The following is a 26,613-nucleotide window of genomic DNA, read 5'->3' as shown; positions in this document are numbered from 1 at the left end:
ACCAAAGAATATAATGAAGTTGCTTTCCTAAGTTCCCTGGTAAAAAATGATGAAATAAATGGATAAGCTCAGAGAAGATAAGTCCCGGATCTAGAAGATATCATACTTAACCTCAAAGTTTCTAAGGGTACCCTGGGTGGACTCTTTTATAGACAAAAGGCTGAAATTGCCAAAAAGCAGACACAAACTCTTATGTGAGTGGATGGCCTACAATGATTGGTGCACACTCAGCCTCACCAGGTGTCTATAAAGTGAGGGCATTGGTTGGGAAAGATTAGGACCATGTAACTTGACATGGGGATGTGTGGGAGGATCCTGATGAAGATGGGAACACTGAGCTCTTAAATCCTGATGAGCCCCTTTTGTGAGAGAAAATGGCCTCCCTACCCCTCATGGTGGCAACATCTTCTTCCCCACCCAGGCTGCTTCTAGTCTTTGTACATTTTTTCTGAGGAGATTCACCATCCATCGCCTAAGGAAGCAACAATAGCCTCCTGTGAGCCAGCTGCAGGGAAAGACAATGCTGATTCTTCTCAGGATCCACCCCCACCACCCTTCTTTGCCTCTAGACCTTTAACTAGACTCAAGTCCCAGTGGCTCCTCGAGGTGATGGGACCCATGAGGAGGTGCACTGCACTGCAGAAGAACTGCTTGAGTTTCCTTACATAAGCAGAAATCCAGGGAACCAGGGTGTGAGATAATGGTGGCAGGAACATAAAGTTGGATCAGGCTGAATTTATTAATGTGGGCTCAATAAACCAGGGAATTTGCATTTAGTGTTGCAGCTCAGTGATTTAGAAAAGGGTTCTAAGAGTTTATTTGCTTGGTTAGCTGAAGCATGGATTGAAATCTGGCTCACTGTAAATGAGCTGGAAGTGCCTGATCTCCCTTGGTTTAATATAGAGGAACAGATCCAAAGGCTTAGGCAGATTGGAATGCTAGCATGGGTTTGCCATTTTAGAACTTATTCATCCCAACTTGAAGGATCCAGAAGACATCCCCTTCACCAATACCTTGCAAAATAGATTTGTGAGGAGAAGACAAATCCTTGAGAATCTCTGTGATTGCTCTTCTCTGTATGCCAGATCTTAGAGTGGGAATCACAGTCACCCAATTGGAAAAATTTAATGCAATGGGAATAATTAGATCTTGAGGTTGCAGGGGCCAAGTGGCAGTACTCAATCTTTAAAGGCAAGGTGGGTGTAGTTCCTGTAATGAACATCAGAGACAAAGCAGCAATCAGAATAGTTTGACTCATGTACAGCTCTGGCATTGGTTAATTAATCATGATGTTCCTCACAGTGAAATAGATAGGAAGCCTATTACGGTCTCTCTCTCTCTCTCTCTCTCTATATATATATATATGCACACACACACACACAGACACACACACCCATACATATACATATATACATATATTTATGTGTGTGTGTATATATATAATATACACGCATATTGCTGCCCATTGCAACCTCCACCTCCCAGGCTCAAGTGATTCTTGTGCCTCAGCCTCTCGAATAGCTGGTATTACATGCATTCCTCACCATATACAACTAATTTTTCTTTTTTTTTTTTTTTTGAGATGGAGTCTCGCTCTGTCGCCTGGGCTGGAGTGCAGTGGCCGGATCTCAGCGCACTGCAAGCTCCGCCTCCCGGGTTGACGCCATTCTCCTGCCTCAGCCTCCCGAGTAGCTGGGACTACAGGTGCCCGCCACCTCACCCAGCTAGTTTTTTGTATTTTTTAGTAGAGACAGGGTTTCACCATGTTCGCCAGGATGGTCTCGATCTCCTGACCTCGTGATCCGCCGGTCTTGGCCTCCCAAATAATTTTTCTATTTTTAGAAAGACAGTGTTTTGCCATGATGGCCAGCCTGGTCTCCAACTCCTGACCTCAAATGATCCACCTGCCTTGGCCTCCCAAGGAGGCAATTACAGGCGTGAGCCACTGTGCTCAGCCTGGAAGCTTATGTTCTTACTTGATTTGTATAAACAGAAAACTTACATTCGAGACCACTCAGAAGACCTTACACTCTCATTACATTTGTAAGGTTTCTCTCCAGAATGGACTCTGATGACTTGTAAGGTGGAATTTTGTTTAAAAACCTTGCCTCCCTCATTACATTTGTAAGGTTTTTCTGCATTGTGGATTATTTTATGAAAAGCACGGCTTGAATGCACACTAAATGCTTAGCTATATTAATTACATTTGTAAGGTTTCTCTCCAGTATGAACTATCTGATGTTTTGCAAGGTGTGAAATTTGATTAAAGGCTTTGCCGCATTCATTACATTTATGTCTCTCTCCAGTATGAATTATCTGATGAATTGTTAAGGAGAACTTGTGCCTGAAGTCCTTATCCCATTCCTTACATTTATAAGGTTTCTTTCCAGTGTGGATTTACAGATGGGTAGTGAGACTTGAATGCCCACTAAATTCTTTGCCACATTTATTACATTTGTAAAGTTTCTCTCCTGTATGAATTATCCAACATTGTGCTAGGTATGAATAGCTACTATAGACCTTGCCACATTCATTACATCTATAAGGTTTCTCTACCATATGAATTCTCCAGTGTTCTGTAAGTTGTGGATTGTGACTAAAGATCTTACCACATTCATTACATTTGTAATGTTTCTCTCCAGTATGAGTTCTCCAATGTCATGCAAAGTGTGCAATTTAATTGAAGACCTTGCCACATTCATTACATTTGTAAGGCCTGGCTCCAGCATGAATTCTCTGATGACTGCTTAGAGATAACGTATGCCTGAAGACCTTGCCATGTTCTTTACTTTGTAAGATTTTTCTCCACTATGGATTAGAAGATGGACAGTAAGACCTGAATAGTCACTAAATCCTTTGCTACATTCAATATATTTGTAAGGCTTTTCATGCATTCCTAGGGAGATGCGTATGGGAGAGCCCATATAAATTCTTTGATGTCATACAAGGTATGAAAGTTGACTAAAAACTTTGCCATATGCATTACATTTGTAAGGCTTCTCTCTGGTTTGAATTATCCAATATTCTGCAAGGTGTGAACTGCAAATAAAGACCTTTTAACATTCATTATATTTGTAAGGTTTCTCTCCAGTATGAATTCTCTGATGTTTTGCAAGGTATGAATTCTTCCTGAAGACTTTACCACACTCATTACATTTGTAAAGTTTATCTCCAGTATGAATTCTCTGATGAGTGATAAGGAATAACTCATACTTGAAGACTTTGCCACATTTTTTACATTTCTAAGGTTCTCTCCAGTATGAATTACAAGGTGGACAGTGAGATCTGACCACTCATTAAATATTTTGCCACATTCATTGTATTTCTGACACTTTCTCCAGTATGAATTATTTGATGTGCAAGGTTTGAATTGTGACTAAAGAATTTGCCTCATTCATTACATTTGTAAGGTTTCTCTCCAGTATGGACTCTCCAATACTCTGTAAAGTGTGAATTGTGACTAAAGACCTTGCCACATTTCGTACATTTGTAATGTTTCTCTCCAGTAGGAATTCTCAGATGTTCTGCAAGATGTGAATTGTGATTAAAGATATTGCACATTTGTTATATTTGTAGGGTGTCTCTCCAGTATGAATTCTGTGGTATTGTACAATGTATGAATTGTTCCTGAAGACTTTACCACACTCATTACATTTGTAAAGTTTATCTGGATCCAGGATCATGTCATGGTTAGCAAGGATTGAAGACACTCTAAAGACTTTGCCATGCTCATTATGTTCATAAGAATTTTCCCTAATGTGTGTTTTCTGTTCTTGTGGGAGAAGTGGAGAATCAATAAAATCACTGCTACATTTATTAACGTGGGTTTTCACACTAGAAGAAATTTTTTCAAGTGGTAAAACTGAGGGACTCTGCTCAATAGACTTTTCCACTTGATTACATACATAAATTTTTCTTTCAACCTGAAACAGCTGCAGTTTGGGCAGATGGGACTCAGAGGTTAATCTGATCTGATTTTTAATAGGCTTGGTTCTTGCATTGATTCTCCATACACAGATCCTCCCTAGGAATGCATGAAAAGACAAACTTGAACCCATGGTTCTGGCATGTTTAGAATCTAATGAAGGAAGTAGAAACTACCTCATCTGTCTCTGATATTGCAAGGAATATCAGCATACTTTTTATAACACGTTCACAATGCCAAAAACGTAAGAGAGTAAGGTGATACATTGGAGCAGTGGGAAATATACAGGAGTCAGCAGGACTATGAAGGAATGTAATAAAGATTATGAGAAGAACAATACAACAGAAACTCAAAGTTTCTCAGAAAAACCAGGAGTTAGCCCTTTAGAGAAAATAAGATGTTAAAGAGCAGCAATATATCCATCAGTAATAGTACATGCATGAAACCAAGAAAGACACACCCACAGAAAAGGAGTGAATGTTCGTTCATCCTGTGCAACAGGCTTATTAGTAAAGTTCGCCCCCTACACAATTTTTTTTTTTTTTTTGAGACAGAGTCTCGCTCTGTCGCCCAGGCTGGAGTGCAGTGGCCGGATCTCAGCTCACTGCAAGCTCCGCCTCCCGGGTTTACGCCATTCTCCTGCCTCAGCCTCCGGAGTAGCTGGGACTACAGGCGCCCGCCACCTCGCCCGGCTAGTTTTTGTATTTTTAGTAGAGACGGGGTTTCACCGTGTTAGCCAGGATGGTCTCGATCTCCTGACCTCGTGATCCGCCCGTCTCGGCCTCCCAAAGTGCTGGGATTACAGGCTTGAGCCACCGCGCCCGGCGATTTTTATACAAAACCATTGGGAAGAGTGGTTATTTCACTAAACCTCAAACAAAAGTTAAAAGGAGTACAAGAAGACGGAAATGTGACCAAAATTATAGTAATAAATTTATTTCCAGAAACCAAACTTTTTAAGGCAGCCCTCTGAATTGCTTGAAAATTATTTTAAGCAGCTACCTAGAGATACCTAATGAGCTAAAAGGTAACAGAGATAAACAACTAAGTGAAATTGGGAAAACAATACATGATAAAGAGAATATAAAAACAAAGAAGAAACTATTGAAAACAAAAATCAATTTCTGGAGTGGAAATACAGTAGCTGAAGTAAAAATTCATTAGGCTGCAAAACATCAGACGGAACAAGGCACAGAAAAAAATAAGCAAAAATAAAGATATGTTACTCCAGAGTATCATCTTCAAAGAAAAAAAAAAAACACAAAGAAAAGCAAACAACAATATAATTTTTTTTTTTTTTTTTTACACAGTCTCACCTGTTGTCCAGGCTGGAGTACAGTGGCACAATTGTGGTTCACTGTAACCTCCATCTCCCAAGCTCAAGTGATTCTCATGCTTCAAACTTTCAAGTACCTGGGACTCCTGATGTGCATCACCACACCTGGCTAATTTTTGTATTTTTAGTAGAGATGGGGTTTCATCTTTTTGGCCTGCCTGGTCCCAAACTCCTGGCCTCAAGTGATCTGCCCACCTCGGCCTCCCAGAGTTCTGGGATTATAGGTGTGAGCCACTATACCTGGTCAAGAAAAGCAAACAGATTCTAATAAATTTGTGGGATACTATCAAGTGATCAAGGGGAAAAATATACAAACTACTGGAGGTTCGTACATAGAAGACAGAGGATCAGAATATGCAATTGAACTAAGAATTTCTAAAAGGTCCCAAATCTGAAGAAAAAAAGTATATATAAATTAAAGAAACTTGACCACTCTAGCTAAAATTGACCCAAGGCCATTCACAAAGAGACACAATTAAAATTACTTTTTAATTGATTTTACTTTTTAATGGATTTTGCTAAGAACTACTTTTTAGCAAAAGTCACCTCCAAAAATAAAGGAGTAATTTAGACTTTCCTAGATAAAGAAGAGATGAGAAAGTTCATTAGTACTCTAGATCTGTCTAAAAAGAAATGCTAAAGGGAGTTCTTCAAGATGAAATAAAAGGACCCAAGACAGCACACTAACCGAAATGAAAATATAAGTTTAGCATTAATGGTCATTAAATGATCACATATGCAAGCATGTGTTCATGTACTTTTCATTTGAAACTTGACTTTTAATTCATTCCTAGCATTTAAAAGGCAAAATCACTTAAAATGCACTACAAGTTTATGTTAATAAAAACATAACATATATGGAAGTAATTTATGCCATTAATAACATAAAGTCAGAGCCAAATTATGAAGTAGTTTTCTGTGTATGATCAAAGTTAAACTGTTAACATTTTAAAATAGAATTTTCAACTTAGAATATTTTACATAACTGCAATGGTAACCCCAAAAAGAAAATCTACAGAACATACACAGAAGGAGATGAGATGGGAATCAAAGCACATTACTACAAAAAAAAAAAAAAAAATCAACAAAACACAAAAGCCGATAGGAAGAGAGGTATGCAGGACAAAAATTCTACAAGATGTTACAAGATCTACAGATAGTATGTAACAATATGCAACAATAAGAACTTCTCTATGAGTACTTCAAATCTAAATGATGTAACTTTAGAATCAGAAGAAAATAGGATTCAACTGATGTCTGTCCACAAGAGAACCCCCTTAACTGTAAGGACATACACAATGAAATTCAAAGGATGGAAAAAGATATTCCATGCAAATGTTAATCATCAGTAAACAAGGTGGCTATGTTAATATCAAAGAAAACAGACTATTGCTGGGCACGGTGGCTCACCGCAATCACAATGCTGTAATCCAAACACTTTGGGAAGCTGAGGCAGGCAGATCATGAAGTCAGGGATTCAAGACCATCCTGACCAACAAGAGGCAGAGTTTGTGGTGATCCTAGATCACGCTATTGCACTCCAGCCTGGGCAACAAGAGCGAAATTCTATCTCAAAAATAGAGAGGCTGGGCGCGTTGGCTCACTCCTGTAATCCCAGCACTTTGGGAGGCCGAGGAGGGCGGATCATGAGGTCAAAAGATCGAGACCATTCGGGCCAACATAGTGAAGCTCCGTCTCTAGTAAAACTATAAAAATTATCTGGGCATGGTCGTGAGCCTCCACGTCTGGCCAAATGTTGTGTATTTCATTTACCTCATACATCAGAAGGTAGTGATCTTAACATGTATTTCAGTTCTGATATTGTGTGCTGGTGGTTAAGTAGAAGTTGTAGCTTTGTTCTTCAGAGGGAATTGTTTAGAATTCTGTAAGCTGTATAAATGTGCTCATTTGCTTGCTGGTTTTATCATGGGTTACAACATTTTATTAATTAATTTTTATAATTTTATATATGGCTTTTTGGTACATGGTATGCAATATAACTGACACACTCCACTCATTAATGTCACAAGTGCTACCGGGTGCAGTGACCCACACCTGTAATCCCAGAACTTTGGGAAGCTGAGGCGGGTGGATTACTTGAGGTCAGGACCAGCCGGACCAACATGGTGAAGCCCCATCTTTACTAAAAACACAAAAACTAGCCAGGCATAGTGGTGCGTGCCTGTAATCCCAGGTATTCAGGAGTGTGAGGCAGGAGAATCACTTCAACCCAGAAGGCAGAGGTTGCAGTGAACTGAGATTCTGCCATGGCACTCCAAGCTGGAGTGCAAGACTCCATCTCAAAAAAATAAAAATATGAGAAGTTTAAAAACATCACTAAGTGCCTGTTCTGTGTGGACATAGGTAATTTTATGACATTTATTCAGAAAAATATTGTATTAACATTCTTTTTTTTTTTTTTGAGACAGAGTCTCACTTTGTCACCCAGGCTGGAGTGCAGTGGTGCAATCTCAGCCTACTGCAACCTCTGCCTCCCAGGTTCAAGTGATTCTTGTGCCTCAGCCTCCCAAGTAGCTGGGACTACAGGCACGGGCCACCACACCTGGCTAATTTTTGTAATCTTTTATTATCTTCTCAGTGCTGTAATTGTTTGACAATACAGAATTTCCAGTGCTTTTGGTTATCCTTACATGAGCTTGCTGTGTATTATTTACCAATATAGTATATTGTGTGCATTTTTTTTTAGCATTTATTTGTATATAGTAAATATGGTTTAAATATGAAGAATATATATTTTTCTCTTCATTGATGTGACACTGATATGTTTTTTGCAAATTGTCACACACTTTAGGGTCATGGTGGAAAAATAATCCTTACTTTCGGCTTACACATGTTTGTGCCCTGTCAGCGTTTTGTCGTGTTATAGAAAATAGACTTTCTTTTTTTTGAGACAGAATCTTGCTCTGTCACCCAGGCTGGAGTGCAGTGGCGCGATCTCGGCTCACTGCAAGCTCCACCTCCCAGGTTCACTCCATTCTCCTGCCTCAGCCTCCCGAGTAGCTGGGACTACAGGTGCCCGCCACCGTGCCTGGCTAATTTTTTGTATTTTTAGTAGAGATGGGGTTTCACCGTGTTAGCCAGGATGGTCTCGATCTCCTGACCTCATGATCCTCCTGCCCTGGCCTCCCAAAGTGCTGGGATTATGGGCGTGAGCCACCGTGCCTGGCCAGAAAATAAACTTTCATAGAATTGATTTGAAGGACATGTAATTGCCCTTTATTTATTAAAGAATCTACTCCTTTTGTGTTCTTAAACTTTGAAGATCATTTTTGGGAACTTCAAAATAAGTATTGCTTTTGTGTGTCGTATTTACACACTTCAGTATGATTTACCATCTGTACTTAATTGGAAACCTATTGGTGTTTATGTTTTGTAGATATCGCTTCCAAATGCATGATAAAGAATGTCTTGTCAACAGGGCAGGGCAATACAGAAGTGTTCCACACAGGGACATTGCAAAGACATGTAAGTCATCACATTGGAGATTTTTGCTTTCAGGAAATTGAGAAAGAAATTCATGAGATTGAATTTCAGTGTCAAGATGAAAGAAATGGCCATGAAGCACCCATGACAAAAATTAAAATCTTGACTGGTAATACAGACAGTTATGATCAAAGGCAAGCTGGAAACAAGCCTGTTAATGACCAGCTTGGATCAAGCTTTTATTCGTATCTGCCTGAACTCCACTTATTTCAGATCAAAGGTATAATTGCTAATCAACTTGAGAAATCTACTAATGATGCTCCCTTGGATTCAGCATCCCAAAGAATTTCTTTTTTTTTTTTTTTTTGAGGCGGAGTCTCGCTCTGTCACCGGGACTGGAGTGCAGTGGCCGGATCTCAGCTCACTGCAAGCTCTGCCTCCCGGGTTTATGCCATTCTCCTGCCTCAGCCTCCGGAGTAGCTGGGACTACAGGCGCCCGCCACCTTGCCCGGCTAGTTTTTGTATTTTTAGTAGAGACGGGGTTTCACCGTGTTAGCCAGGATGGTCTCGATCTCCTGACCTCGTGATCCGCCCGTCTCGGCCTCCCAAAGTGCTGGGATTACAGGCTTGAGCCACCGCGCCCGGCCCAAAGAATTTCTTGTAGGCCTCAAATCCATATTTCTAATAACCATGGGAATAATTCCCTAACTTCTTCATTACTCACAGAAGAACAGGAAGTACACATGGGAGAAACATCTTTCCAATGTAATGAGAGTGACAAAGCCTTTACTTATAGCTCACTCTTAAGGAAACACGAGATAATCAATTTAGGAGACAAACCATATAAATGTGATGTATGTGGCAAGCTCTTTCATCACAAGCAGTGCCTCGCATGCCATCAGAGATGCCACACGGGTGAGAAACCTTACAAGTGTAATGAATGTGGCAAGTCCTTCAGTCAGGTGTCATCCCTTACATGCCATCGTAGACTTCATACTGGAGAGAAACCTTACAAGTGTAATGAGTGTGGCAAGATCTTTGGTCAAAATTCAGCCCTTGTAATTCATAAGGCAATTTATAGTGGAGAGAAACTTTACAAGTGTAATGAATGTGGGAAGGCTTTTAGTCAACAGTCACACCTTTCACATCATCATAGACTTCACACTGGAGAGAAGCCTTGCAAATGTGAAGCATGTGAGAACGTTTTCAGCCAGAAATCAACCCTTGAGACACATAAAAGAATTCATACTGGAGAGAAGCCATACAAATGTAAGGTTTGTGACACAGCTTTCACGTGTAATTTACAGCTGACTCGGCATAGAAGAATTCACACTACAGAGAAGACTTACAAGTGTAATGAGTGCGGCAAGACCTTCAGTTGCAGGTCATCCCTTGTATGCCATCATAGACTTCATAGTGGTGAGAAACCTTACAAGTGTAATGAGTGCAGCAGGACCTTCAGTCGCAAGTCACACCTTGTATACCATCTTGCACTTCATACTGGAGAGAAATCTTACAAATGTATGGTTTGTGACACGGCGTTCATGCGTAATTCAGACCTTACAGGACATACTAGAATTCACAGTGCAGGGAAACCTTACGAGTGTAATGAATGTGGGAAGGGTTTTAATCGACAAGCCCACCTTTCCCATCATCATAGACTTCATACTGGAGAGAAACTTTACAAATGTAATATTTGTGACAAGGTTTTCACTTATCATTCCTATCTGACAAACCATGCTATAATTCATACTGGAGAGAAACCTTACAAGTGTAATGAATGTGGCAAGGCTTTTAATCAACAATCAAACTTTTCACATCATCGTAGACTTCATACCATAGAGAAACCTTACAAATGTAAAGAGTGTGACCAAGAAATCAACCCTTGAGACACATAAGATAATTCATACTGGAGAGAAACCATACAAATGTAAGGTTTGTGACACAGCTTTCACGTGTAATTCACAGCTGGCTCGACATAGAAGAATTCACACTACAGAGAAAACTTACAAGTGTAATGAGTGCGGCAAGACCTTCAGTCGCAGGTCATCCCTTCTACGCCATCATACACTTCATAGTGGTGAGAAACCTTACAAGTGTAATGAATGTGGGAAGGGTTTTAATCAACAAGCGCACCTTTCCCGTCATCACAGACTTCATACTGGAGAGAAGCCTTACAAATGTAATGTTTGTGACAAGGCTTTCACGTGTCATTTCTGTCTGGCAAACCATGCTATAATTCATACTGGAGAGAAACCTTACAAGTGTAATGAGTGTGGCAAGACCTTCAGTTATAAGTCATCCCTTGTATGGCATCGTAGACTTCATGGTGGAGAGAAATCTTAAAAATGTAAGGTTTGTGACAAGGCTTTCATATGTCGTTCCTATGCAGCAAAACATACTAGAATTCATAGTGGAAGGAAAACTTCCAAGTGTAAGGAGTGCAGCAAGACCTTCAGTCTGAGGTCAAACCTTGTAAGCCATCGTAGAGTTCATAGTGGTGAGAAACCTTACAAGTGTAATGAGTGCGACAATATCTTCCGTCACTGGACATCCCTTGTATGCCATCGTAGACTTCATACTGGAGAGAAATCTTACAAATGTAGGTTTGTGACAAGGCTTTTGTGTGTAATTCATACCTGACACGACATACTAGAATTCACACTGCAGAGAAACCTTACAAGTGTAATGAATGTGGGAAGACTTTTAATGAACAATCACACCTTTCATGTCATCATAGAATTCATACTGGAGAGAAACCTCACAAATGTGAAACACGTGACAAAGTTTTCAGTCACAAATCACACCTTAAAAGACATAGGAGAATTCACACTGGAGAGAAACCTTACAAGTGTTATGAGTGTGGCAAAGCCTTTAGTGATAGGTCAACACTTATTCACCATCAGGCAATTCATGGTGTAGGGAAACTTGACTAATGCGACGATTGTCACAAAGTCTTCAGGAACTCTACAATGATTGGAAATCACTGCAGAATACATAATGAAGAGAGATCTTGCAACTGTAATAAATGTGGCAAAGTTTTCAGACATCATTTGTACATTGCAGTTCATTGGCAAACTCATACTGCAGAGAAACATTACAAATGTCATGACTGTGGCAAGGTCTTCAGTCAAGTTTCATCTTATGCAAAACATAGGAGAATTCATACAGGAGAGAAAGCTCACTAGTGTGATGATTGTGGCAAAGCCTTTACTTCACATTCATTAGACATCAGAGAATCCATACTGGACAGAAATCTTACAAACGTCATAAGTGTGGCAAGGTCTTTAGTCCGAGGTCACTCTTTGCAGAACATCAGAAAATTCATTTTTGAGATAACTGTTCCCAATGCAATGACTGTAGCAAACCATCAAGCATTAATTGACATTAGAGTCAATTCAGCATTGACTTGAGTTTGTGTTGACTTAACATTGAGTTCAAGCCTTAATTGACATTAAAGTGTTTATGTTAAGAGGATTGGGCCAGGTGTGGTGGCTCAGGCCTGTAATCCTAGCATGTTGGGAGGCCAAAGCATGTAGATTACTTGAGGTCAGGAGTTTGAAACCAGCACGGCCAACAGATGTGAGCCACTTTTCCCAGCCTGCTTTTTTTGTTTCTTATTTTCTCTTTCTTTCTTTCTTTCTTTCTTTCTTTCTTTCTTTCTTTTTTTTTTTTTTTTTTTTGAGATGGAGTGTCGCTCTTGTTGCCCAGGCTGGAATGCAATGGTGCGATCTTGGCTCACTGCAACCTCCACCTCCCGGGGTCAAGCAATTCTCCTGCCTAAGCCTCCCTAGTTGCTGAGATTACAGGCATGTGCCACCATGCTCGGCTAATTTTTTATATTTTTAGTAGAGACAGGGTTTCTCCATATTGGTCAGGCTGGTCTTGAACTCCCGACCTCAGGTGATCCACCCACCTCGGCCTCCCAAAGTGATGAGATTACAGGCATGAGCCACTGCGCCCTGCCTTCTTTCCTATTTTCTTTCTTCTTCTTCCTCCTCTTCTTCTCCTTCTCCTTCTCCTTCTCCTCCTCCTTCTTCTTCTTCTTTTTTTTTTCAGATAGTACTTTTTTAAGACTACTTTTTAAAAGGGATATCAGGCTGGCTGCAGAAGCTCACGCCTGTAATCCCAGCACTTTGGGAGGCCGAGGCGGGCAGATAACGAGGTCAGGATATCGAGACCGTCCTGGCTAAAACAGTGAAACCCAGTCTCTACTAAAAATACAAAAAATTAGCCGGGCGAGGTGGCGGGCGCCTGTAGTCCCAGCTACTCAGGAGACTGAGGCAGGAGAATGGCGTAAACCCGGGAGGCGGAGCTTGCAGTGAGCTGAGATCGCACCACTGCACTCCAGCCTGGGTGACAGAGCGAGAATCTGAATTAAAAAAAAAAAGAAAAGGATATCAAAGCCGGACGTGGTGCCTCATCACTGCAATCATAGCACTTTGGTAGACTGAAGTAAGCGAATCACCTAAAGTCAGAAGTTCAAGAGCACCCTGGCTAACATGGTGAAACCCTATCTATAGTAAAAATACAAAAATTAGAGGTGGTGGTATGTACCTTTAGTTCCAGCTATTTGGGAGGCTAAGGCATGACAGTCGCTTAAATCTGGGAGGCAGAGGTTGCCATGAGACAAAATCATTCCACGGTAGTACAGCCAGAGTGGCAGAGTGAATCTTCATCTCAAAAAAACAAACAAAAAAATGAAAAAAAAAAAAAGAGACATCAAAAATGCTTTCGTTCTCATTGTATAAAAGACTTCCTTTTTTTCCTTCTGGTTTCTCTTCATTTCTCTATTTTTTGATTTTTTGTTTTTTTGCAGTTTGAGTTTGAGATAAATCTTAGTTTTCAAAATTTTATTTCTTAATCCATAATGACTTCTGAAAGATGCCTTTGCAGCATCCTATACTCAGCTCATATCATTCATTTCTGTACTTGTCTATTTTCCAGTTATTTTCTGGTTGACCCCAGAATTCGTTAGTTTTTGTTTTTTTTTTTTTTTACAACAGTTTCAAAATGGTTGCTGTTTGAAATTAGCATCCGGTTCAGATCGAGGTCTGCATGCTTTCTAGTCTTTGTTATTTATTGGAAGCCTTTGGTACCTAATACTTAAGTTTGATTGTTTCAGTGTGTACTTGGTAAAGATGTCAGGGACTTTATTTATTTATTTATTTAGACAGAATCTTGCTCTGTCCGCAGACTGGGGTGCAGTGGCGTGATTTCAGCTCACTGCAACCTTTGCCTCCTGGGTTCAAGCGATTCCACTGCCTCAGCTTCCTGACTAGCTGGGACTACAGGCATGCACCACCACGCCTGGCTAATATTTTGTATTTTAGTAGAGATGGGGTTTCACCATGTTGTCCAGGATGGTCTCGATCTCCTGACCCCGTGATCCACCCGCCTCAGCCTCCCAAAGTGCTGGGATTAAAGGCATGAGCCACTGCGCCCAGTCAGATATCAGTGACCTTTTAATTAACATCAAAATGTAGTTTAACCAGTTAGTCTGTTTTTCAGTTTTCTTTCTTTCGGTCATTTGTTAAAATCTTGAGCTGGGAGCTATTTATTGCGTGTTTCCCTCAAGGCCCTGTGGGCCATTGTGGAAAATTGTTGACATATGGGCTGGAGTGGCATAGAACACTGCTCCAAAAGCATCCATGTATTCAATTTTTTTATTTTTTTTTTGAAATGGAGTCTCGCTCTGTCGCCTTGGATGAAGTGCAGTGGTGCGATCTCAGCTCACTGCAACCTCTGCCTCTTTTGATCAAGTCATTCTCTTCCCTCAGTCTCCTGAGTAGCTGGAATTACAGGCACCCAATAGCATGCCTGGCTAATTTTTGTATATTTTTAGTAGAGATGGGGTTTCACCATGTTTGTCAAGCTGTTCTCCAATTCCTGACCTCGTGATCTGTCTGACTCGGCCTCCCAATGTGCTGGGATTACAGGCATGAGCCACCGTGCCCAGCCTCTTTTTGTTTTTCTTTTTTTTTTTTTTTTTTTTTTTTTTGAGACGGAGTCTCGCTCTGTCGCCCAGTCTGGAGTGCAGTGGCCGGATCTCAGCTCACTGCAAGCTCCGCCTCCCGGGTTTACGCCATTCTCCTGCCTCAGCCTCCCGAGTAGCTGGCACTACAGGCACCCGCCACCTCGCCCGGCTAGTTTTTTGTATTTTTTAGTAGAGACGGGGTTTCACTGTGTTAGCCAGGATGGTCTCGATCTCCTGACCTCGTGATCCGCCCGTCTCGGCCTCCCAAAGTGCTGGGATTACAGGCTTGAGCCACCGCGCCCGGCCTTGTTTTTCTTTTAGATGGAGTTTCACTGTTTTGGTTCAGGCTAGAATGCAATAGTGCGATCTGGTGTCACTCAAACGTCTGCCTTCCGGGTTCAAGTGATTCTCCTGCCTCAGCCTACAGATTAGTTGCGATTACAGGTGCCCTCCACCATTCCCGGTTAATTTTTTGCATTTTTAGTAGAGACAAGGTTTCACCATGTTGGCCAGGCTGATCTCTAACTCCTGACTTCAGGTGATCTGCCCACCTCGACCTCCCAAAGTGCTGGGAGTACAGGTGTGAGCCACTGTGCGTGACCACTCATGTATTCTTGATTGAAATAATCTGCTTATGTCTTAGTTCTACAGCTGACCTTCTTTCACTGTTTTCAAGGTAAATAACTGTGTGTTCACACTTCTGCATTTTATAAATGTTACTGTGATTTTCTTGTAAGGAAGAACTAACTGTCAGGAATCAATGTCATCAGAACCTTCCAAAAGAAGTTTCTTTAGCCCAGGTATGTGTAAGATGCTTCTCTAATTTTCAAGGATGGGGGTGGTAAGACCAACCCTTCCCATTACCCTTGCCAGCCCCCCAATGTAAGAATTCAGGCACAACTTCTCACTCATCTCAGACCTTCTCAGGGTAACTTGCTGAAAATGTCTTCCAATCTGAGCCCCAGTGAGCCTCCCTGCAACTTGGCGATGAGGGGCTTGACCGGAAAAGCTCAACCCGAGTGACCCTGGCCCCTGAAATGATTGGCAAAATGGATTGCGTGTCTGGATGTGGCTTTTCTTTTCTTTTCTTCTTTTTTCTTTTTTGAGGAGAGGAGTGCCCAGTTGTAATTAGAATTTTCAATGGGTTGCAGTACCCTAAAAATGAGAAAAGCAGAAGAATGGAAGAAACAGAGGTGTAGACTCAGACACAGAGACCATCCTCGGGGCCTTTGTCTGTATGAGGATATCACAGCGAAATCTAAGGCAGATCATGTCAGTCCCTGGCAGGGAACCCTCCACCGGCTTCCCGTGTTCCCCAGGACAAAAGCCCAGCTCCTCACTGTGGCTCCACAGCCCTGTGTCCAGGGCCCCTGCCAGTGTCCAGCCTCCTCCTGGGAGCTTGCCCTCATCTCCTGACTCCCTCTGCCCCAGTCACATTTGCTTTTCTCTTTTCCCAAACGTCAAAATCCTTCCTGTCTCAGGTCATTTTCCCTGCTCTTACCCTATGTAACCTGTCTCTTTCCCTCCACTCAGATGACTCCCATGCCCTCCCACCCCCATCTGAAGTTCCCTCTGCCCATCAGTCTGTATCATATTACTCAGGTTTTATTATCTCTGCATCAATCACATCAGAAATGCGCCTTTTTTTTTTTTTTTTTTTTTTTTGGACAAAGTCATTTTATCGTCCAGGCTGTGATTGCAATCTGATCTTGTGATCTTGGCTCACTGCCACCTCTGTCTCCTGGATTCAAGCAATTCTTGTGCCTCCGCCTCCCAAGTAGCTGAGATTACAGGTGTGTGCCACCACACCAGGCTAATTTTTGTATTTTTACTTTTATTTTATTGTGTTGTATTGTATTTTTGAGTCTTACTCTGTCACCAAGACTGGAGTATAGTGATGTGATCTTGGCTCACTCCAACTTTCACCTCCCAGGTTCAAGTGATTCTCCTACCTCAGTCTCCCGAGTAGCAGGGATTACAGACCATTACCACCTCCGGCTACTTTTTGTGTATTTAGTAGAGACAGGGTTTCACCATGTTGGCCAGACTGGTCTTGATCTGCTGACCACAAGTAATCAGCACACCTCGGCCTTTCAGAGTGCTAGTATTACAGGCATGACCCACCACACCTGGCCCATTTTTTCTATTTTTAGTAGAGACAGGGTTTCACCATGTTGGCCAGGCTGGTCTCAAACTCCTGAGCTCAAGTGATCCTCCCACTTCAGCCTGCTAAATAGCTGAGACCACAGATGTGCAGACATGTACCACAATACCTGACTAAATTTTTGTATTTTTGGTAGAGATGGGGTTTCCCCATGTTGCCCGGGCTGGTCTCAAACTCCTGAACTCAAGTGATCTACCCACCTCGGCCTCCTAGAGTGCCGGGATGACAGGCATGAGCCACCACACCCAGTGTCTGCATGGGATTTGGTCAGGGGTGGGTCTGTGCCTTGAAGGGGAGCTCATTCCAGCCCAGCTCCCCATTGCTGCAGCGTGTGTGGAGGCTTCTCCAGGAGGGGAGCCAGAGTTTTCCTGTAGGAGTTTATCATCGTTGGTTTGGAGGGCAGCAGAAGGGACTGTATTTCCTCAGGGTGAGGTCTCCTTTGTGTCAGTCCTCTGAGTCCAAGCTAACCCATCATATCCCCTGTGACCTGCACACATACATCCAGATGGCCTGAAGCAACTGAAGATCCACAAAAGAAGTGAAAATAGCCTTAACTGATGACATTTCACTGTTGTGATTTGTTTCTACCCCACTGTCACTGATCAATGTGCTTTGTAATCTCCCCTACCCTTAAGAAGGTTCTTTGTAATCTCCCCACCATGGAGAATGTACTTTGTGAGATCCACCCCCTGCCCTTGAAACATTGCTCCTAACTCTACCACCTATTGCAAAGCCTGTAAGAATTACTGATAATCCCACCACCCTTTGCTGACTCTCTTTTCGGACTTACCTGCCTGCACCCAGGTGAAATAAACAGCCTCGTTGCTCACACAAAGCCTGTTTAGTGGTCTCTTCACACGGACGTGCGTGTCACTTTGTATGTGTGGTTGTGTTACAGGGAGTGGGTGTGTTGATTACGAGCAATAAACAACACATTTTTAACATTCAGGATTGATTTCCAAAGGCTCTTGGTACCTGAGGAAGAAATCCAGAAGAGGAAGAGGAAAGCAAAGGAGACAGAAATGGCTCTTCCTCAAGTGAGATGACACTCTTGGTGGATTGTTCTGTCTCTTTCCTCTCAGCAACGCTGGGCCTTGGTGTTGGGAATCTTCTCTGAGTCTCAAGTGTCCCTGCCTGACAGTTTTGCTGACACTCACCCGTGCCTTCCCTCAGTCCCTCTCATTTCACTTAGATTCCATCTCCGGTGACCCAGTGACATGAACTTGGGAAGAGGCGGCACTGGGCATGGGCCTGGGAAGGGCTCACACCAGACATGGATGGAGACGGGGTGAGGGTCCTGTGGTATCAGTGCTGTTGGGCAGCAGGGATTGTTCAGGGGCCACATCTGGATGCTCTGTCAGCTCTCTGTGGACCAGGATTAGAGCAGCTGCCAGTGGAAGTCACGTATCAATGTGCACTAAGTACATGTAAATTCTAGAAAAGGAAACCAGAAAGGAAAATCTTTTCTTCCTTATTTTGTACTACACTTTTAGGTAATTGAGTGAGTTACTGTGTTTCTGACTCCAAAAATCTTACTAATTATAATGGAAAGTTCATACACAGACATGAATGATACAAGGTGTTTTTCTCCATCATTAAGAATAGGAAATCTACCTAAATAATAGCAGGAGATTCATTAAACCATTCTTAGCACATGAAGCTCATGGAGAATGTGGTGTTACTGTGGAGAGGCTTGTGAAACTGGTGTTTTCGGTAAAAATGGTTACTTTTTTTTTTTTTCGAGACGGAGTCTCGCTCTGTCGCCCAGGCTGGAGTGCAGTGGCGTGATCTCGGCTCACTGCAAGCTCAGCTTCCCAGGTTCACGCCATTCTCCTGCCTCGCCTCCCAAGTAGCTGGGTCTACAGGCGGCTGCCACCATGCCCGGCTAATTTTTATGTTTTCATGTATTTTATTGTATTTTAAGATGGAGTCTTGCTTTGTTGCCCCGGCTGGTACGCAGTGGCGTGATCGTAGCTCACTGCAACCTCAACCCTCAGGATCAAGCCATCCTCCCACCTTAACCTGCCAAATAGCTGGGACCACAGGTGCCTGGCACCCCGACTGGCTTTTTTTTTTTTTTTTTTTTTTGAGACAGAATTTCCATTTTCCAGGTTGAAGTGCAGAGGCGCGATCTCGGATCACGGCAACCTCTGCCTCCAGTGATCAAGTGATTCTCCTGCCTCAGCCTCCCACATAGATGGGATTACAGCCATGTGCCACCATGTCTGGCCGATCTTTCACTGTGGACGTTGTCATCTTTGAAGACCTCACTCATGCTCTGGCTGATCTAGATAGTGAATGTCACTTGGTGTATCAATCAAAGTTCCTAACATTTCTATAACGGGAACCCTGCATTGATTTTTTTATTGAGGTATTGCTCGTATTTTTTTCACAAACATAAGAAGTTCATACTGAGAGGGTGTCATGACCTCTTCAAAAAGTGTAATCAAACACAACTGGGAAGACATCGTGTGGTGAGAAATTCCTTACTCGGATTTGTCAGAACATTCCTACAATTAAATCCCTGCTTTCCCCTCTCTCCTCTTCTCATTTTCTGTAAAGATAAGAACTTCTCCAACCTTTTGGTCAAAATGTGTTTTCATTTCAGGGTCTATTGACATTCAGGGATGTGGCCATAGAATTTCCTAAGGAGGAGTGGAAATGCCTGGACCCTGCTCAGAGGACTCTGTACAGAGACGTGATGCTGGAGAATTACAGGAACCTGGTCTCCCTGGGTGAGGATAACTTCCCTCCTGGGGAAGTGCCCTTGCGTATCTTTGCATTTTCTCTTGTTTCTCTTGGGATTCCCATTGTTCCTTCACTAAAATGGAAGCCGTATTGATTTTGGAATGAAAAGCTTCGTGTTGTAGCATCTGGATTTTCACTGTCCCGTTTGTTTAGATGTTCTGTATTCTTCATGATAGCTCAGTGGGGGTTCCAGAAGTCAAGTAGGCATACAACCTTACGGCAGGCTGGGCACAGTTAAAAAAAGAAAAAAATTATAACCTGTAAAACTACTCCTTCTCCAGTAGAACTTTTTATTATTTATGTCAGAATTATTTCTGTGTATGTTGCATTTCTGTTAACATATATGTACAGTATTTTTCTTTTTCTTTTTTTTTTTTTTTTGAGAGGGAGTCTCGCTCTGTCGCCCGGGCCGGAGTGCAGTGGCCGGATCTCAGCTCACTGCAAGCTCCGCCTCCCGGGTTCACGCCATTCTCCTGCCTCAGCCTCCAGAGTAGCTGGGACTACAGGCGCCCACCACCTCGCCCAGCTAGTTTTTTTTTGTATTTTTTAGTAGAGATGGGGTTTCACTGTGTTAGCCAGGATGGTCTCGATCTCCTGACCTCGTGATCCGCCCGTCTCGGCCTCCCTAAGTGCTGGGATTACAGGCTTGAGCCACCACACCCAGCCCAGTATTTTTCAAAGCTTTTTATTCTAAATAATATGGAAAAAGTTTAGTTATGAAGAAAAGGTACACGTATGCCAGTTTTTGTATCTGTCCTTTTATGAATTAATTTATGTATTTATGAGCTGGAGTTTTCCTCTTGTCACCCTGGCTGAAGTGCAGTCATGCGATCTTGGCTCACTGCAACCTCCACCTCATGGGTTAAAGTGATTCTCCTGCCTCAGCCTCCCGAGTAGCTGGTACTACAGGCTTGTGCCAACAGGGTGGTCTAGTTTCTTATATTATTTATGTATTTATTTTTGTAGAGCCGGGGTTTCACCTTGTTATTCAAGATGGTCTCGATCTCCTGACCTTGTGATCCCCCCGCCTTAGCCTCCCAAAATGCTGAGATTACAGGCATGAGCCACACTCCCGACCTGTCTCAAGGTTTTAAAAACATGTTAATACTATATTAGGTGGCTTCAAATATTGCAAGTTTTACAGTACAGACTCTAAATTTCCTTTGTTTAATAAGATTTGTCAGCCTTTGATGATGTTGATGATGAGATGCTTTTTTTCTTGTCTCTGTCATTTCATTGTCCTGTCAGAAATAGCTTAGACTGGCCGGCTGCAGTGGCTCACACCTCTAATCCCGCACTTTGGGAGGCCGAGGTGAGTAGATCACTTTAGTAGTTTGAGACCAGTCTGGCCAATGTGGTGAAACATTGAATCTACTAAACGCTAAAAATAGGCCTGGTGCAGTAGCTCACACCTGCAATCCCACCACTTTGGGAGGCCAAGACAGGCAGGTCACTTGAGCTCAAGAGTTCAAGACCAGCCTGGCCAACATGGTGGAACCTCGTCTCTACTAAAAATACAAAGATCAACTCAGCATGGTGGCTCGCACCTCTAATCTCAGCTACTTGGGAGACTGAGGGAGGAGAATCACTTGAACCCAGGAGGTGGAGGTTGCAGTGAGCCAAGATCTCGCCACTGCACTCCAGCCCGAGCGACAGAGTGAGACTCTGGGTTGAGGAGGGAGAATCACTTGAGGTAGGATAATGGTGCCACCACACGCCAGCCTGGGTGATAGAGCATGACTGTCTCAAAACCAAACAGAAAAGGAAGTAGCTTAAACTGGGAGTCTTAAGACACAGAAAATTATTTCTCATGAATTTGGAAAGTGGGAAATCCAAGAGCGAGGTGCCAGCCAAAGTGGTTCCTGTTGAGAGCCTTCTTCATGGTTTAGCCCAGCCACCTTCCTGCTGTGTCCTGACATACTGGAAAGAGGAACAGGCGATGAGTTCTTCACTGTGTCTTTTAATAAATGCACTAGTCCTATTCATGAGTAGTCAACACCCATGACTGAATTCTCTCAAAGGCCCCATCTACGGGAATATCCTATTAGAGAATACCAAAGCTTATTTGAGAAGTAGTTATTTGTTTTATTTTATTTTTTTTGATACGGAGTCTCGCCCTTTTGCCCAGGATGGAGTGCAATGGTGCGATCTCGGCTCACTGCAACCTCCACCTCCTGGGTTCAAACGATTCCTGCCTCACACTCCCAAGTAGCTGGGATTACACCATGCCCAGCTAAATTTTTTTGTATTTTTAGTAGAGACGGGGTTTCACTATGTCGGTCAGGCTGCTCTCGAACTCCTGACCTCATGATCTGCCCGACTCAGCCTCCCAAAGTGCTGGGATTACAGACATGTGCAATGCACATGGACATTAGTCAATGTTTATTCCTTATAATGCTGTGTGTTTTCTTGAACTCGTATATCAGAAGGTAGTAAACTTATCATGTATTTCAGTTCTTATATTGTGTGTTGGTGGTAAGTACAAGTTGTGGCCTTTTTCTGAAGAGGAAATTGTTTTGAATTCTGTAGGCTGTATAAATGTACTTATTATTTGCCTGCTTCTTTTACCATGGGTTATAATATTTTTTAATTGATTTTTATGACTTTACATATGGCTTTTCAGTATGTGGCATGCAATATAACTGACACACTTCACTTGTTAATGTCACAAAGTACCACCAGGTGCAGTAGCTCATGCCTGTAATCCTAGGACTTTGGGAAGCCAAGACTTGTGGATCTCTTTAGGTCAGGAGTTTGAAACCAGCCTGGCCAACATGGTGAAACTGCATCTCTACTAATAATACAGAAATTCGTTAGACATGGTAGCACATGGCTGTAATCCCAGGTACTCAAGAGACTGAGGAAAGGGAATCGCTTGGGCCCAAGAGGCGGAGGTTGCAGTGAGCCAAGATCGTACGATTGCACTCCAGCCTGGGTGACAGAGTGAGACTCTTGTCTCAAAAAATAAAAATACAAAAAATTTAAAAAGTCACAAAGTGCCTGTTCCACATGGGTATAGGTAATTTTATTACAGTTATTCAGAAGATTATTACATTGAAGTTTTCTTTTCTTTGTCTTTTCTTTTTTTTTGAGATTGAGTTTCACTGTGTTACCCAGGCTGGAGTGAAATGGTGTGATCTCAGCTCACCACAACCTCCATCTCCCAGGTTCAAGCAATTCTTTTTGCCTCAGCCTCCCAAGTAGCTGGAATTACATGTACCTGCCACCACACCTGACTGGTTTTTGTATTTTTAGTAGAGACAGGTTTTGCAATGTTGGCCATGCTGGTCTTGAACTCCTGACCTCAGGTGATCCGCCTGTCTCAGCATCCAAAAGTACTGGGATTGCAGGTGTCAGCCAACATGGCCAGCCTATTTTTTGTTTTGTTTTTTGAGGCAAAGTCACACTTTGCCACCGAGGCTGGAGTGCACTGGTGCGACGGTGGCTCACTGAAACCTTTGCCTCTTGGCTTAAAGTGATTTTGTGCCTCAGTCTCCTGAGTAGCTGGGACTACAGGTGCAGGTCACCACACCTGGCTAATTTTTGCAATCTTTTCTTATCTTCCCTGTGCTATGATTATTTGACAATACAGAATTTCCATTGATTTTGGTTACCTTTACATGAGCTTGTTGTGGATTATTTATTAATATAGTATATTATGTGGTTGTGGGAGAAAAATGTTTGAAGACCTTGTCCCTATGGATCTGTTCCCCCAGGACCTCTCTGACCTCATCACCTATCTGTGCCCTCCTTTTTTCCACTGCTCCACCTACACAAGCTGCTTTCCTCTTTGTGGGGCTAAGATTGCTCCTGTCTCAGGGCCTTTGCTTGAGCTGTCCGCCATTTGTCATTGCAGCTGTGAACCCAGGACTTCTCAGACACATCTCAGTTAATTTAGAAAGTTTATTTTGCCAAGGCTGAGGACACACCCATGGCACAGCTTCAGGAATTCCTGACGACATGTGCCCAAGGTGGTCAGGGCATAGCTGAATTTTATACATTTTAGGGAGATATCAGTCAATATATATAAGAAGTACATTGGTTTGGTCTGGGAAGTTGGGACAACTTTAAACAAAGCCAGGGAGACTTGAAGCAGGGAGGGGTCTTCCAGGTCACAGAGAAGTGAGGCACAAATTGTAGAGGACTGCGTGCTCGCAAACGAGACGTTCCCGATAAGCCCTGCTCTTGCAGACAAAGCAGGACGGTCCTTCTCTGCAAACAAGAAGGATGAAGGAGCCAGCTGTAAACAGCGGGCTCTGGGAACTGGTCAATGTTTACTGATCTTGGGAGTCAAGGAAAGGTCAGGGAAGCAACACGTGCCCCATGACTTGGTAACATTCCACAAATGGCTGTATAAAATAAAGCAGAGTGTGCCGTTCGGCGCGGCCGCCATGTATGTCTTGTCCTGTGTTGTCTTGTGTGTTCATTCCTTTGTTTAAGAAACACACGGACCCTGACAACAAATGGTTGCAATCTATGAGGTTCTTTTTTCTTTTTTTTTTTTTTCTTTGAGATGAAGTCTCGCTCTGTGACCCAGGCTGGAGTGCAGTGGAAAGATCTCAGCTCACTCCAATCTCTGCCTCCTGTGTTCAAGTGATTCCCCTGCCTCAGCTTCCCAAGTAGCTGGGACTACAGGTGCACACTACCACGCTCAGATAATTTTTGTATTTTTAGTAGAGATGGGGTTTCACCATGTGGCCAGACTGGTCTTGATTCCTTGACCTCAAGTGATCTGCCTGTCTTGGCTTCCCAAAGTGCTGGGATTACAGTCTTGAGCCACTGTGCCAGGCCCTTCTTTTGAGTTTCTGATTAGTGTTGCAAAAGGAGCCACTCAGATATGCATCTATATCAGGGAGCAGAGCAGTGACTTTGAATAGAAGGTGAGTCTGGTTTCCTAAGCAGTCCCTAGCTTGACTTTTCCCTTTTGCTTAGTGATTTTGGGACCCCAAATTTATTTTCCTTTCACACAGTCCAACCCTCACATCACGTCTGGTCTGTCTTGCCTGTTCTGTGTGATTACTTTTGTGCCCTTCTCCTCCACTGTCTGGATCCTGGTGAGAAAAAGGCCCCAAGGGGAGGACAGAGTCAAAACTTGGAGCTGTGCTGGGCTCACCCCCTCTGATTGGAGCTCAATCCAGGCTTCACATTAGAGTCCAGAGGCATTTTACAAATAGAGCTTTTCTGCTGCTTTAGCAGGGATTCTTATTCTGATGGGATGGAGCCCATCCTCAGTAATAGCTGCAGTGGCCCAGGTGCTTGTCATCTGTGTGCAGCATTGAGCATCGAAGCTCTGTGTCCTCCATTTCTGAGGGCTGAGCTCAGCCTGTGACTCACAGAGACGTGAGGGGCTGTCCTCTGGATGGGGTTTGATGAGGGATGGGTCTGTATCCTGAAGGGGGATCAGTCCAGCCCAGCTCCCCTCTGCTGCCTCGTGTGTGGGGGCTTCTCCACGAGGGGAGTGAGATCTGAAGACCAGGGTCAAATATATACTTGTAGGCCTTCCTGTGGGACTTTCTTATCTCTGCATGATCTCTGGTGCAGTGGGCAGCAGAGGACCATCTTTCTACAGGGTGAGCTCTTCCCTGTCTGTGTTTTTTTTTTTGGCCCAGGAAGGGAGTGAGTCAGTTCTAACATGAAGTCTCTTTTTTTTTTTTTTTTTTTGTGGGGAAAAGAAAGAGAGATCAGATTGTTACTGTGTCTGTGTAGAAAAGGAAGACATAAGTAACTCCATTTTGATCTGTACTAAGAAAAATTGTTCTGCTTTGAGATGCTGTTAATCTGTAACTTTAGCCCCAACCCTGTGTTGATAATGATAATGTGAGTGATAATGTAACCTTCCTTGAAGTGTATCAATCTGTCACCAATCAAGTTGCTGCAGCCTATGCACTGGTCTTGAATGGAAAATGTGGTGATTCTACTAAAGCTTCTCTGTCTTTCCCTGTGTGTGAAACCATAACGTCTACTTTGGAACGCTGATCCCATTTATTTGGAGTTGATGTTTCCAACTGACTTTCTTCAAGCGTTGTGTTCACATTAACTCTCTACTTAATCATGTATTTTAAATTTTGTTATTTACTGCTGACATCAGTTTCTGTGGTATTGTAGGAGCCTCACCAGAGAGGGCACCTGTCTCCATGTTGTAAAACTCACACTTGTCAAAAAGACATGGGTTAGGGTTTCTCCCCCTCCCTCAGGATGAAGCTACTTACCTGACACAAATGGTCACCTCCATTACCAAGTAGAGCCAGGATGAACTATGTGTGACCAAGGGTGTTGTCAAGTCCTCTTCCCTGAGGACTGATTAGTGTTTATCTTGAAAACATGTACTTAATGGGTTGCATAGAACAGTGAAGTTTCTTTCTCTCTTTTCAACCTCTTAGCTGTTTGCCTCTATTTCCCATCACATTCTGGTCCATGGCTTATTTATTAATAAAATGGTTTTTATTTATTTCTCTGTTATCTTCGTGGAGGTGATTTCTCCTTTGGGAGAAGATTTTTTAGTTTTCAATTATATTTTGTCGACATTTAAAAAGCACAGTAAAGAATATTTCTTGGGCCAGGCATGTTGGCTCATGCCTATAATCCCAGCACTTTGGGAGGCCGAGGCAGGCAAATAACTTGAAGTGAGGAGTTCGATACCGGCTTGGTCAACATGGTAAAACCCCGTCTGTATGAAAAATACAAAAATTAGCCAGGCATGGTGGCACGCGCCTGTAATGCCAGTTGCTCCTGAGGCTGAGGCTGGAGAATCGCTTGAACCCAGGAGGCAGAGGCTGCACTGAGTCGAGATCTCGCCACTGCACCCCAGCCTGGGAGACAGAGAAATTCTCTGTCTCAAGAAAAAAAAAAAAAAAGAAAGAAAAAAGTAAATAATCATTTAAAAAATGAAGTAATAGATCTCTTCCATAAATGTACTGGGACAACTAACTGGATATCCACATGGAGAAGAATAATGTTAGATCCCTATATCACACCATTAAAAATTTTATTTAAGAAAGTTTTTTTTTTTTTTTTAAGGG

General features: G+C 42.7%; 2 protein-coding genes and 1 pseudogene across 3 annotated transcripts in view; all 3 read left to right on the top strand.

Annotated features, from left to right (window-relative positions):
• LOC111530333 (zinc finger protein 534) overlaps positions 1-8,788 on the top strand; it is a 40,181-nt gene extending 31,393 nt beyond the window's left edge. The window contains exons 3-4 of one of the 2 annotated variants that reach the window (XM_031934800.1): positions 8,177-8,294; positions 8,701-8,788. In XM_031934800.1, coding sequence (XP_031790660.1) covers positions 8,177-8,294; positions 8,701-8,788 — 206 coding nt within the window. Of the gene's footprint in view, positions 1-8,176; positions 8,295-8,658 lie in introns of both variants that reach the window. The other variant, XM_031934799.1, reaches the window with a different exon arrangement.
• Positions 8,789-11,393: 2,605 nt separating this feature from the next.
• LOC116418572 lies at positions 11,394-12,039 on the top strand (annotated as a pseudogene).
• Positions 12,040-17,868: 5,829 nt separating this feature from the next.
• Positions 17,869-26,613, top strand: part of LOC111530329 (zinc finger protein 611-like) — a 37,047-nt gene continuing 28,302 nt past the window's right edge. The window contains exons 1-2 of the mRNA XM_031934780.1: positions 17,869-17,883; positions 19,455-19,581. Of these exons, the coding sequence (XP_031790640.1) occupies positions 17,869-17,883; positions 19,455-19,581 (142 nt within the window). The remainder of the gene's footprint in view (positions 17,884-19,454; positions 19,582-26,613) is intronic.

This window comes from Piliocolobus tephrosceles, chromosome 21 (assembly GCF_002776525.5).
Source record: "Piliocolobus tephrosceles isolate RC106 chromosome 21, ASM277652v3, whole genome shotgun sequence".
Taxonomy (NCBI): Eukaryota; Metazoa; Chordata; class Mammalia; order Primates; family Cercopithecidae; genus Piliocolobus; species Piliocolobus tephrosceles.
The sequence above is the reverse complement of the archived record's forward strand: the minus strand, read 5'-3'. Positions and strand labels throughout refer to the sequence as shown.